General features: G+C 39.6%; 1 protein-coding gene across 2 annotated transcripts in view; it reads right to left on the bottom strand.

Annotated features, from left to right (window-relative positions):
• The window catches only part of LOC121876098 (calcium and integrin-binding protein 1-like), a 59,414-nt gene extending 45,899 nt beyond the window's left edge, over window positions 1-13,515 (bottom strand). Inside the window, exon 1 of one of the 2 annotated variants that reach the window (XM_042381035.1) lies at window positions 13,398-13,515. In XM_042381035.1, the coding sequence (XP_042236969.1) occupies window positions 13,398-13,460 (63 nt within the window). In that variant the 5' untranslated portion in view covers window positions 13,461-13,515. Of the gene's footprint in view, window positions 1-12,643; window positions 12,782-13,397 lie in introns of those variants that run through there. The other variant, XM_042381036.1, reaches the window with a different exon arrangement.
• Between the last annotated feature and the right edge of the window lie 1,993 nt (window positions 13,516-15,508).

Here is a 15,508-nt window from a genome sequence, read left to right as displayed (position 1 = left end):
AAGTCGGGACCTGGGTAATACGTAATAAACTGACCTTAAACCTTGAGAAAACCCACTACACGATCTTTCACAGAAGGAAAAACTTACCCCCAGACTTGGAACCCCCTGTACCTTGGCAATATAGTCCTCAAACGCGAACAAAATACTAAATTCCTCGGAGTTATTGTTGATGAGAAACTTAACTGGAGAAACCACATACAAGCCATTCACAGTAAAATCAATAAACAGTGCGGTATCATGTATCACACTCGACAGTCACTCACTCTCACAGCAATGAAAGAAATCTATCATGATCTTGTTTACCAACACCTGATACACTGTCACACACTATGGGGGGCCTCTGGCTCTTCAAAAACACAATCTCTGGTTACTGCACAAAAGAGAGTTGTACGGACAATGACCTACTTGAAAAAAACAGATCACACAAACGAAAAATTTGCTATATTGAAATTTTTTAAAATTCGAAGACATTAACACTACTGCTGTGCCCTCTTTGTTTACAAATCTATCAATCACTTGCTTGACAATAATTATTTCCAGTTCCGGAATAATCAGAGATACAACTTAAGGCACCCAGAGCTACTAAGACCACCCCCCATGCGCTCCTCTCAGTCCCAGACCTCCATAAAATATCATGGTGTGAAGGTGTGGAACAACTTACCCCCACCCATCCGAGCAAGGACTACGCTCCCTTCCTTTAAATCATCTCTTAAAAAATATCTATTGTCGAAGTATTAATATTTCTTGTAACACCTACTATATTTACAGTACCTGCTTTTATTGTACCATCAAAACCGTTTTATCGGAAATTATCATGTAAATAGATAAGTAATTACCATTGCAATAAACATAATTGCCAACTAGACATAATCCTGACAGCTCTGTCCTCTTGTTCAACCTTATTACTGTACAACCCAGGTTGTACTGCTCCCCCATTATACTTATGTTTTTCAATTCCACTGTAATTATATATAGGATGACAACCCTTATCCAAATTCCTTAAAGCTCTGAAAACCGAAAGTTATTTTTGGGCCTTTTTTCTTTTTTTTATACAGGATTAGCCCACCCAGGCATAGATCACTGACCCACATCGGGGCCTGGGGGGCGAAAATGTAATACAATACTAATTATTATAATTTTTATTTTATTTTCGATCCCCCAGGCCCCAATGTGGGTCAGTGATCTATGCCCGGGTGGGCTAATACACATTAAAAAAAAAAACCCTAACCATTCTGAAAACCTCAGAAAACCGAAATGCCTCTGGCCACAAGGATTTCTGATAAAGGATTGTCAACCTGTATATATATATATATATATATATATATATATATATATATATATATATATATATATATATATATATAACATATATATACCCGTATGTTAAAAATCCCGCTGTACCCTATGTCCTTATTTACCACCTGTGTGTAGTTCTTAAGACCAAATTATTTGGCAAAAAATTGGGGGTCGACCTCTAAACGGGTAATAGTTTCGTTAGGTTGAAAAATATTTACCAGTAACTACCAGTAAACAATGGAAACGACGCACCACCAGCTGTGAGTGTCGGTACAGTTGCCAGGGCAGATCTCTTGCGTCATCATAGCAAGCCCAAAGTAGCCAAATGCATGGTATGGTATGCACAGGACGATGTAAAACATAAAGTATTCATTTTTTAAAGTTTATTTATAGATACTGTACATAAATTTTTGTTCATTACATTTGAAACATCAATCTTTGTTAATTAAATTTGAAACAAAAGAAAACTACGATACCGTATTTCTTACCGGGTATTTTCATTAAAATATTACATCACAAGTATATTTTACCTTAACTGTGACTGAATGAATATATTCTCAGAAATAAATATGGAAATGTAATATTTTGGCTGAAATGACGTACATATTACAGTGGAAAGTGGGATAAAATCATGACGAAAACAATGACTTTCGCTTTCTTTCGTTGTTCAAAAGATTTTACCGTAATCGCTTTTCGAATGGTTTTCAGTTAAAAAACTGTTGTATTACAATAATATTCTATCCTAATTCACTTGAATAAATACTACGATACTATATTTCTGAATATTTTCATTAAAATCCATCAAAATCATTTTCCTTGTCATCGTCTTCAGCACCAAACAGCTCCTCCCAGTCTTCTCCTTGAACAGGGCTAGAGGGTACGTGTTTTTCGAATCGTTTTCAGTTAAAAAAACTGTTACACACATGTATATTTTACCTAAACTGCGCCTGAATGAATATATTCTCAGAAATAAATAGTAGTTTTGCTGAAACGTGATGTATTTCAATGTAAAATAGGATAAAATACATGACGAAAACAAAAGACTTTACCTAACCTTCCGATGTTCAAGAGATGTTACTCGTTTTTTTAATAGTTTTCGGTTAAAATACTGTTATATTACAATGATATTCTATTCATACTGTGCTTGATATACTACATTCACGGAAATGTAATATTTTTGCTGAAATGACGTACGTATTACAGTGGAAAGTGGGATAAAATCATGACGAAAACAATGACTTTCGCTTTCTTTCGTTCAAAAGATGTTACCGTAATCGCTTTTCGAATGGTTTTCAGTTAAAAAAACTGTTGCATCACAAGTGAATTAGGATAGAATATTATTGTAATACAACAGTTTTTTAACTGAAAACCATTCGAAAAGCGATTACGGTAACATCTTTTGAACGAAAGAAAGCGAAAGTCATTGCTTTCGTCACTTTCCACTGTAATACGTACGTCATTTCAGCAAAAATATTACATTTCCATATTCTCAGAAATAAATAGTAGTTTTGCTGAAACGTAAATGTATTTCAATGTAAATTAGGATAAACTACATGAAAACAAAAGACTTTACCTAACCTTCCGATGTTCAAGATATGTTACTCGTTTTTTTAATAGTTTTCGGTTAAAATACTGTTATATTAGTGATATTCTATTCATACTGTGCTTGATATAATACATTCACGGAAATGTAATATTTTTGCAACTACAATGCTGATGTCAACACAAGCGTGGTTACAGCGAGACTGACTGAGTGAGGGAGAGCTATGCGTGTGTGTGTGTGAGGTTGCGGGAGCGGGTGGTGTCCCATGTTCGGTGCCGCGCCCGATTTCAATGTACTTCAATGTACAGAATATTCCTCCGGCGGGGCAATCCGCGTATTTGCAAATCTGTGTATTATAAACCCGCGTATGTTAAGGGCCGACTGCATATATATATATATATTATATATATATATATATATATATATATATATATATATATATATATATATATATATATATATATGTTGGGTAAGCAGCGCGAGTAGGTTGCGCAGTGTATGTCTTTGTTGCGTTATCGGTGACGTCATATGACGTATCGGACTGTGATTGGGCCAAGCATCCTTACCTCCCTCCCCAGCTAGCTGTGATTGGTTTAATGTATTATGATGCCCCGCCGTGGGAGCGTTCAAGCCCTTGACCTACCCGCGCCAGTTACACCCCTCAGGCTACACCGTGTATATCGGTATCCATTGTTCCATAAGAATGGCTTCCACTGGACCACCACCACCACAAAGAAACCTTGCATTACCTGGACCCAGCCGCCCTAAGCCAAAGAAGAAACGACGTTCCCTAAGCTACGAAATTAAATACAAATCATCCAAGAGTTGGAGAAAGGAACAAGACAGGTTGATCTCACGCGCCAGCATGGTGTTAACGAATCTACGATCCGGACAATTAAGAAGGGTGCAGCCAAGATAAAGGAGCACATGAGCATCACAAAGTCTACAGGTGCTTCTATGATCAAGTATTGCCACAACCAGGTGCTTCTCAAGACGGAGAAATTACTTGTGAGCTACTTGATTCGTCAGGCACGACGGAACATGGCGGTGGACACGCGCTCAGTTAAGGAGTACGCATGTGAACTGTATGCTGGGTGGATACAAGAGGTTTAAGAAGAGGAACAAGATCACCAACATTAACATTGGTGGTGAAGAAGCTAGTGCTGACTGTGTTGCGGCTAGGGAATTTCTTCCGTTTTTACGTGAGATTATGGAGGAAGGACAGTACACCGACGATCAGGTGTTTAACATGGACGAATCTGGTCTTTTTTGGAAAAAGCTACCTTCCAAGACCTTCGTTGTGAAGAATGCCAGCAAGTGTCGGGGCCGGAAGTTGCAGAAGGAGCGCATCACCGTCCTGTTTACCACCAATGCCTCCGGTACCTGTAAGCTCAAGTTATCGGTGATCCACACAGCACGCAAGCCGCACGCCTACAAGAGCATGGACATGACCAAGCTAAATGTCCACTGGCTGACCGCACGTAAGGTGTGGATGTTCTCTACTCTGTCCCTCTCCTGGTTTGATGACTGTTTCGTTCCCGACGTGAAGAAATTCTGTGAGCAACAGAATGTTCCATTCAAGATTTTGTTGCTGCTTGACAACGCACCAGGACACTCGCCCCTACTGTTGGATCGTCACCCTAACGTAAAAGTGGTCTTCCTTCCTCCCAACACTACGTCATTAATACAGCCCATGGACCAAGAATTGATCTGTAATGTGAAAGCTGCATTCTCTGCAAAGAAGTTTAAGCTCCTGAACGACTATACCAACACCAAGGATGAGTTGCGTAACCTGGGTGACACCGATAGCAAGAGCGAAGAGGACGAGGAACAACAGTTGGCAGAGCAAGAAGTACTTGTGAAACACTTTTGGAGAAAATTCAACGTCAAGAAAGCTGTGGACTTCTTGGTGGAGGCATGGGATCAGCTGTCTGTAGCAACGGTTCGTCACGCATGGAGACATGTGTTGCAAGGTATTCCAGGTGGGAGGCAGAGTCAATCTGTGACTGGTGAGGTTCAGACTGTTGCAGTAGCAGTGGACCTTGCCAGAGAAGCTGCGCAGAGTGTTACAGCTAAAGGCTTCTCCGAGACCACCAACGACGACATTATGGAGGTGATAAGGGATCCTGATGTGACTGCCGACGAGATGTTAGATGATGATGACGTCAGTGAAGAGGCAGGTGGTGCGTCATCCCAAGAAGAACGCAAGTTATCGCATAGTAATGTAAGGGGTGCCATCGAGTGTGTAGAGAAACTCAAGCTCCTCCTTTCCGACGACCCTGACGATAACCAGGTATGAAATCTTCACTACCCAGCTGTTGCAGACTATGGAGCCCTACATCAAGGTTTATCATGACAACATAACACCAGCCGTCAGCAAAGCATAACGAGTTCTTCGCCCGCAACCCACCACAGCCAGCCCAAGCCAGTGATAGTGACAGAGACAGTGATGGTGACTTTGAGGGATTTGTCAGGGAGGCACTGATAAGTGTGGATGACAGTGATGATGACTCACCTGAGGGCCAGTAGCCTGCCCTCTGCCTCGAACCAGCCTCCATTCCCGTACGCCGACCCATCTCTTCTACTAACGTAAGTGTTAAACCTAACCTTGATTTTTTCTAACCTAACCTACAGTATATTATTCTCTTATTGATTGTTCTCTTCTATATTATGTGTGTGTGCATACCATCATAAAGTTAAGATGTTATTTTTACTAAAACGTACGTATTGTGTCGGGAAAAAGTGGAGTTTGGGGGTCGGCCAGTCTCTATTTCAATTAATCCCATATGTTATGTTGTTCACTTTACGCGTTTCTCGCTTTAGCGGGCCTCCATGGGTTCAATTGACCGCGTAAAGCGAGGGTTCACTGTGTGTGTGTGTGTGTGTGTGTGTGTATGTATGTATGTATGTATATATATATGTATATATATATATATGTATATATATATATATATATATATATATATATATATATATATATATATATATATATATATATATATATATATATATATATATATATATATATATATATATATATATATATATATATATATATATATATATATATATATATATATATATATATATATATATGTATGTATGTATGTATGTATGCAAGTAAATCACTGTGGTGTGTGTCTAGGTATATATACACAGTATTACCGCCCTAGCAGTTTCATAGCAGCGTTTTATCATATCTGTGATTTGCATCAAGAGCTGAACTTTTCACTTAACACAGTTTTTCCACATATACGCGGTGAGTGTCCGGCTCGAGACGCTATTTTTAGATTTGCCCCACCCGCCACCCTGCCTGACTGCCTGTTTTAGCTCATAAAATTCATACAAATTAACCGGCCAGAATATAATTTACATTGCTGGAATTCTTATAATTTGGTGATCATTTTGAATATAAACATCATATATTTTGCATTAGACATACAAATTTTTAGATAAAATGTTTTCTCTAGTAAATATGTTATCTTTTGTGCAAAATATATGACATTTATATTCAAAATATTCCTGGTCTTACAAGGAATCCAGCAATGTCAATTATATTATCCTACCTTTAGTTTGAGGTATTATTTATTAAAATTTAGTGGTTTTCCCACACATCTCCTTGGGACGGTTGGTGGGGGGTGGGGGGGGAGGGAGGGACCGACCGACCATCTGTTACCCCGTGAAGAATTTTTTTTTTTTTTTATTAACTGAAGATATTTGTTTTAGCTCATAAAATTCATACAAATTACCCGGTCAGAATATAATTTACATTACTGGAATTCTTATAATTTGATGATCATTTTGAATATAAACATCATATATTTTGCATTAGACATACAAATTTTAGATAAAATGTTTTCTCTAGTAAATATGTTATCTTTTGTGCAAAATATATGACATTTATATTCAAAATATTCCTGGTCTTACAAGGAATCCAGCAATGTCAATTGTATTATCCTAACTTTAGTTTGAGGTATTATTTATTAAAATTTAGTGGTTTTCCCCCAAAAATTTCTCAGAGAGGGAAGAGCCAGCAGTGTAGTGTGAGAAGAGGGGGAGGGAGTTGAGTCCATTATTTGAATGGACATTAACTTGGCGACTGTATTTCTCTATTTCTCTTAAGTATTAATTGTGTGCATGTACCATCATAAAATTAAGATGTTATTTTTACTACAACATAGTTATGTGTCTTCAAAAAGTGGAGTTTGGGGGTCGGGCTGGTTTCTATTGGAATTAATCCCATATGTTCTGTTGTTCACTTAACGCGGATTTCACTTAACACGGGACCCTCTGGGTTCTATTGACCGCGTTAAGTGGGGTCACAACTGTATGTATATATATATATATATATATATATATATATATATATATATATATATATAACATATATATATATATATATATATATATATATATATATATATATATATATATATATATATATATATATATATATATATATATATATATATATATATATATATATATATATATATATATATTGTATATGTATGTATGTATATGCGTACATACATACATCAAAAAATCTTAACTGTAAGCCTTCATTGATTTCACTAAAGATTCGACCTAGTCGACCACAATATAATCATCAACAAAGCTATTGACCTCGGGCTTCGGAGAAGTCTTATACCATGGCTTACAGACTTCCTCAGTGACCCGACGCCAAGCTGTGCGCTTCCGAGGGGCTGTCTCCACCTTTCAGTCACTCACCTGTGGCGTCCCCCAAGGCACCAAGATGGGACCACTCTGCTTCCTTATGCTCATCAATGATGCCCTAAGAGAAACCCCTGCTCGCTGGAAATATGTCGACGACTCCACCATTGGGATCAGCGTCAACAATTCTGCTCCCAACTATACCGCCCTTCAGGATTTATTGAACAGTCTCCAAAACTGGGCCACCAACAACCAAGTCACCATCAACCATACCAAGACCATGGTTATGCACACCAACCTCTCCTCCGACATTGTCCCACCTCCTTCCATTACTCTAGGTCCGAACACAATCCAGGTTGTAGATTCCACGAAGCTCCTCGGCGTCACCATAGACAACAAACTAAATTGGAAACCACATGTCAGTGAAGTTGTCAAATCCTCCAGTTTCCGTCTCCACCTCCTCCACCGACTCAAGTCCCTCGGAGTTCCTGCACACGAGCTCCTCAGTGTTTACACAACATTCATACTTCCCAAGCTCACCTATGCCTCCCCCACCTGGTCTTCCTCCCTAAATGCCACACAACGTAAACACCTAGAAAAAGTGCAAAAGAGGGCATGCAAGATTATTCTCTCCCCTTCCTACTCCACATATCAAGAAGCGCTCAACACACTGACCCTTTCGACTCTCACTGACCATCACCACGACCTCATCTGCAAATTTGGTAAGAAGCTTCTACACCATCCTCGACACCGGCTCCTACTACCACCTGAGATCCCTAGTCCGAGAATTGCTGTTCGACACCACAACCGCATCCAGCCCATACGTGCACGAACTGATCGCTATAAGAACAGCCCAGTCCCAACCATTGTAAAAATTATCAATAACTTGTAATAAACCAGTGTATTCACTCCCAGTAAACACTACTCCTTGCACTGTCACTGTTGAAATGAACTGTAGTTTGAACTTTTCCCCATCTAGTTATTATATGTCTTATTTGTGTCACTTATGTTACTTGTATATTATTTGTAATTCGAAACCCATTCCCCAAATATGTAACTGTATAGTTTCAGCCTTCAGGCTGCCAAGCTCTTATTATAATAATAATAATAATAATAATAATAATAATAATAATTATTATTATTATTATTATATACATACATACATACATACATACATACATACATACACATACATACATACATATATATATATATATATATATATATATATATATATATATATATATATATATATATATATATATATATATATATATATATATATATACCGATAACCACAAGGAAAGAAGAAAACACGAAGTTCCCAGGCGCTTTCGTGTAATTCACATCTTCAGGGGTGAGTACAGACTAAGGAAAAGTACAAAACAAGGTATATATATACAGAGGAGGGTGAGATCAAGTCCACAATGGTCAGGTATTAGGTAATGACCCTACTAATCTTCAAAAAGCACCGCAACAGTCGGTAGTCAGGTCAGAGGGTAAGCTGACCCAACCTTCTCACCTGGTTACAAATCTTGTTAATTACGACATTATCCATTTTGTACATACCATTACTCAAATTCATGTTGACGGATTCGGTATGTTTAATGAGACTAGATTCTATAATGTTCCTACTGTCAATTGAATTACAAGGTAGTAGTGATGAGGCATTATCCCAGTCAATGCAATGCTTATTATCCCTCAAATGAACAAACAGAGCATTGGATTCCTGGCCTGTCCTAACACTATATTTATGTTGTTAAAGTCCAGTTACAAGATCTTTACCTGTCTGGCCTAAGTAAAACATATTACATTCCTTGCAAGGAACCTTATAAATGCAGCCACTTGTATTGTTGGGGGAGTTCTTGATTAACATTTGTTTGACAGTGCTTGAGGTTTTTAATGCCACATTGACATTCCAGGTTTTTAGTTGTAAAGGGATTTGAGAGAACTTTTTATGAAATGTTAATACGAAGAGATTCTTATGGTCATGGGTGGGCTTGGGATCGGTTCTATAGAAAGGTAACACCTTTAAGTTCAATATTTATAGGAAACCTACTAATGTGTGTTCATACATTCATTAATATTCTCCCCACCATAATAAAGTCAAACAGTCAGTATTTTCATCAATGTTTTTACGTGCTTTGAGAATTTGCAGCCCGGAATTCATTGATGAGGAATATAAATATATCCATAATATTGGCTTGAACCTTAAGTACCCTAGATCTTTCATAGACAAATGCCTTAACATAATGTTACCACAGTTATCACTTTAATATTTATTTATTTTATATATTTGTTATTTTTTAATTATATATATATATATATATATATATATATATATATATATATATATATATATATATATATATATATATATATATATATATATATATATATATATATATATATATATATATATATAATAAAAAAATAAACTAAAAAAATAATAAATACAGGTATATAAAAGAAATAAATATTAAAGTGATAACTGTGGTAACATTAAAAGAGTTGTTCTTATTACCACCATACTATTGTATTATTCCAGATGATACTAAATGTTACATAATACTTCCTTGAAATAAATGCATAGTATACAGTTGGGTCTCACATTACGCGGTTAATGTAACCCGGAGGGTACCGCGGAAAGTGAGGAACGCGTAAAGTGAACAACATAACATATGGGATTAATTGAAATGGAGTCCAGGCCGATCCCCAAACTCCACTTTTTGACGACACACAACTATGTTGTAGTAAAAATATTATCTTAACTTTATGATGGCATGCACACACAATTAATAATTAAGAGAAATATCAATAATATTAGGTTTTTTAACACTTACATTAGTAGAAAAGATGGCTGGGCACACGGGGATGGGCGGTTGGTTCCGAGGCAGAGGGCAGATTATTGGCCCTCACCTGTATCACTTGTATCAATTGTATCACTATCCACCACAGAGGCTTGCAGGGCCTCTTTGTCAAACCCCCCAAAGTTCATATAAGTCCATATCCTCACTATAATTATCACTATCACTGACTTGGGCCGGCTGTAGTGGGTGGCGGGTGAAGAACTGGTAATGTTTTGATGACTGGGCGACCTTGTGCGCACCATTTTCGCGCCTCTTACACAACATGGCGGATGGCGGGATGGGGTTCACGACCGCGGAATGTGAGCATGTTAGGTTCCGGCAGGGCACCGCGTTAACGGTGAACCGCGGAATGCGGGACCGCGTAATGTGAGGATTGACTGTATATCAGGTGCCTCAAAGAGAGCTCAGGTTCTCAACTGGCTCAGCCATGTTAATATTGTTATTAGTATCCACTCTGTATCTATTTTTCTGGCTAAATAAACGGTTTCAATTCAATTCAATTCATGGACGATAGAGAGGTTGTAACTTTCGACAGGAGCTGCCAAGCACAGACCAACCGGCCTATTGCAGACTCCTTATTTTCTTATGTTCTCTTGGACATAAAAAACTCCCATGTTCACACCAACCCAGCTGTCATGTACTCTTACCTGGTAGACTTTCTCTTCTTTTTTTTCAGTGCATTTACAGAGTATATCAGTGCTAGATGGAGATACACGTCAATTTAGAAGTAATGACATTATCTGCACTTCGTTTTGAGAATGCCTGGTGCTAGTTAACATGACAACATAGTGCTGTTATTGTTTTGATGGTTCACTCATGAACCACTGGGATATATCATCATTTATATTAATTAATGGATAAAATTTGACTTTAATTACCATAAGTATTTTGATGTTTAGATTCGAGATAGGCTATATTGGGTAAATTTTAAGTTTTGGTCATCCCTGTACTTAGAAAAGCAGACTTATGTTTTTTTTCTGACGGTTTGCAATGTGTTATGAACAATTTAGACCTTCATTTCTATTGGAAATAACTAGTTTTGAGTTACTACCCCCCCCCCCCTTACTGATGTACGTTAAGCTAACCTTATAGCTCATCATACCCTAACCTAACATATGATCTGTATTTTCTTATGCGATCAAAAAATGTTTTGCAACAGAATTCCCGTAGAGATAATGTCTCCTATTGTTTAAAGTACTTAATCCCATAGTTAGAGTCTTAAGGTTCCCCAGATGACCAAAACAATACCAATATTGTTTGGAATGTTTATACTATGAAATTTGTTGTATGGGCAGCTAATATCCATTGAATTAGTTTATGTGCTTAGTAATATTTGTTTTTTCAAAATAGTATTACTGTGTTGCACAATAAAGCACAGTTAATTATCTAATAATTTTTATTTACAGAGCTGATCAGCCGAGAAGGTTGGACAACTACAGCTGGCCATCTCCCGCTGGGAAGCTCTCCCCAACCAGTGACGTCACAACCAATAACAGAGCTTTTTGCAGACACGTGACTTTTTAGCAACTTTAACCTTATTTTTGACACTTTTTGGCCCAATTTATTAAAAAATATCATTACCATAGTGAATTTAAGCTTTTTCTTTACCCATTGACCTGCCATCTTACGAAAAAATTCCGACCGTCAACTCATCCATTCATTCTGGTGGTCACCTCCTTCTACACATTTACCATATTTTTTCGCTAGATTTCTTGCTGTTTTAGATGATTCTGAAATTTATTTTGGGGGAAAACAATTTTTCTTTTTTAGTTAGGTCAGGTTATGTAACCTAACAGACCACGTCCTAACCTAACCTAACCTGACCTAATAAAAAAAGATAAATGTCAGAAAGGTGATGGGTGGTTAACCAAAAATTACCAAGTCATACAGTAGACAGTTAAGCCACACAACTCCTGTAGACTATAACCAAATTTTACATCCTTGGGTTACACACTTAATATTTCCTTTAACAGCTGGGCTACACTACGAAACCAAACCACGAATATTTTGCTGCTACTCAAACATTACGTTGGTTATCCCCACTGATAGAACCCTTAAAACAAAAACATGTATTCTACCGTTAAATCTTAAATGCAGGGTAAACTATTTTCACTGGGTGCGGAGTCTTAACCTAATCACCTACATTCACTAATGGTTAACCTACACTTCCCAAAGCATCAAGCCATTAAAGCGAGGGGTAATATCGCTGCTACTTATATTTTGCCTTACCTAACTCCTTCATATGCACAGTTTCATTTACCTGATACTCCTCAAGTTCAACTTCGGTGAATTGGCTATTTCCTTGACCCATATCTGCTGCAGGAGTGATGATGCAGCCTTCTGGCAGTCATAACAGTCACAGTGAAGCACATCTACGGCTGAACACCAAAAACAAACAAAACACCTCGACACTTTGCGAAAATGAATAATATACTAGCAAAATTCATAGAAAAAACTTTAGTCGTAGCAAATTTCCTGTTTCTTTCAAATAAAGCTGTTATATTTTTTAATCGTCGATGGTAAATATTAGAATTCCGTACTTATAATAAATCCAAAAACAGAAATAAACATTAATTACATATTTTCGTGATTTTGTCCAATCTTGTGATTATCGGTGTTCAGTAGGATCCAGCATTTGTTTACACTGAACTGATGGTATACAGTACTTTTTTCTTTTCTTTTTAGTTTAAGGTGGGGAAAGGATGGAAGGCATGCTGGGGATCAAGGCACGACAGATAGTCGTGGGGGTGTAGTGGATTCCTCCCCTACAAACGCTGTTTGTCGCCGAGTAGCCGACCCCGCAAATTCCCCAGTGTGTGTATGCCTCGTGGTCTAGGTCAACCAGCGCCACCTTACATGACAGAGGTCAACTATTAAGCCACGCCTACCTCCGCTATATAAGACCTGACCTCGTGGTGACCTATCTCTGGTGAAGACTTGCCTCGTCTGCTGCATGTTTGAGCAGTCTGCAACTTCGTTGTAATAGGACACTCAATCCTAGTGATTGTACTTACCCAACATAGCGACGGTGCAATTACCATCTCAGATTGTACGAAACATCCAACTTCTGAAAACATATACCCTGTATTTGGGCTCCCCAAATTTTGACTACTACCCGTGCGTCTACGTCCTGGATTGGCCAATCAGTGGTGCCCCACGGTGGCGTGATACATGCACGTTTACTGCGGTGCTCTGATTGGCTAACCGAACGTGGCGTGGTAGGGAGACTGTCTCCACTTTTTAAGTACTCTTCTTTCCTTTTTTCATCCCCCTCATGCACTCCGTTCCTTGAACGGGAGGCGGGACTTTAGCGATACGGTCGATCCGGCAAGGGAACCTGTGATAGTGCAGGGCACCCCTTGTCCGGGGGTCACCGGTAGGTGGCAACTTTTTAGACATAACTATAGTCACAGGTAACCTGGGCGCAGAAACCTACGAGCCCGACGCCCGTCCAAGAGGGGGGGGGGGTCACTGCTCCCAGGCAGGAGCCCTGTGTTATAGGTAGGATTGGGATGTAATCAAGGAAGATGACTACAAGCATTAGGATTAAACATAGAGATAAGGGACACTCTATTGGAAGAGGAAAAGTGGCAGAAATCACTTACAACAAATTGCAAGTCCCACTAACAAGATATTTAGCACCAACGAAGGTTTCAAAGTAATCTGTAAAGATGACTTTGACTCAGACAAAATCCTCTCAAAAGAAGCCAGAGATGTATTTTACAATGAAGGACTTGTTGTCATGCCACCAAATCAAAAAGCAAAAAGATCAGTTTCCGTTCGTCAAGTCGACCAAGAGATCGGGAGGAAGACATCTGAAGATCTGAAAGATGAACTGGAACGCCAAAACAGTTGGATGAAGATCGAGGAAGTCATCAAGATGAAAGACTACACTCATGTTTTCAAGATTACCTTCGAAGAAGTTTTAATGGCTGAAAAAGTATTGTAGTGGACGTCTCCTCTACAACTGCGTATCGGCGTCACCAGATGCCACAGTATCCTAGCAACCAGCCACCTGCTACGTCTTCCCTAGCAACGGAGTCAAGAAACCGGCGACTTCCCACGGGTTTACTTCCCGCTGCTGTGTATATAAGCTCTGTCTCTCCATTGAGATTGATTCTGGCCTCGGTTCCTGAACACGCAACACCTCCTCCTCCGCCGCTGCCTGGCGGCCCTCGCTTCTCCTCCGCCTGCCTGGCGGTCCTCGCTCCCGCAGGCGAGCATGGCGACCCACCAGCTGTCCTTCTCTGAGCGTCCTCACCAACCAGCTCTCTTATTCTACTCTACGTTCCTGAACACGCAACACCTCCTCCAAGCAAGCTCCTCGCTGTCCAGCTCTCATTCAACCTGGAGGCCAGCAACAGGCAACATCTCCTCTAACGAAGCTCCTGCACATCTACCTCCTTCAGCACGCTACTCACCGAACGTGTCTACTGAGCAGCTCCTCACCACACGGCATCTCCAGCACCAGACTGTCTTTCATATAACTTATATTATATAAGAAAACCACCACCTTAGAGTTTCCATCCATCCATCCTGAGTGCTAGACAACATAATATTACATAACCCTACAAATGGTGACCCCCGGAGATTCGCACTCACACAGGATGGAGGAGAAACTGATCACGCTCCCACCATCAAGCAGCATGGAAGACTGGCTTATCCACACAGAAGCAGCTCTGCTACTCTAAGCAGACACCAGCTCCTCTTCCTGCCCCAAGCACCACATCCTACCGACCCCAGCGCACCCGTCCTGCCTCAGACGCCGACCCCGGCCCAGCAGTAACCCCTGCCGCCCCTGACGCGGCCTCTGTTCCTGAGTGCGGACCCACACACCTCTCTTTTCTCCCTCAGGTACTCCCTGCTAATGTCCTGCACCCTGCTGCTGTCGTGGACCCAGCTGCTGTCACGAGCCCTCATCCGCTTCTGCTGACGCAGCCCCTGCTCCTGACCCAGGCCCACACACCCCAGCAGGCGCATCTGACGACTCTGTACCTGTCATGAGGGAAGCACAACATTCATCGCCTCCACACACCCTTTTTCTCCCTCTCTCCTCCCACAGATAGTGTGTATCTAGACAGTTGTATCCAGCGACAGGCTCATTCACGCCCTCGCCGTTCTTGCT

The sequence above is a fragment of the Homarus americanus genome, unplaced genomic scaffold (genome assembly GCF_018991925.1).
Source record: "Homarus americanus isolate GMGI-L3 unplaced genomic scaffold, GMGI_Hamer_2.0 scaffold34921, whole genome shotgun sequence".
NCBI classification, from domain to species: domain Eukaryota; kingdom Metazoa; phylum Arthropoda; class Malacostraca; order Decapoda; family Nephropidae; genus Homarus; species Homarus americanus.
The sequence above is the reverse complement of the archived record's forward strand: the minus strand, read 5'-3'. Positions and strand labels throughout refer to the sequence as shown.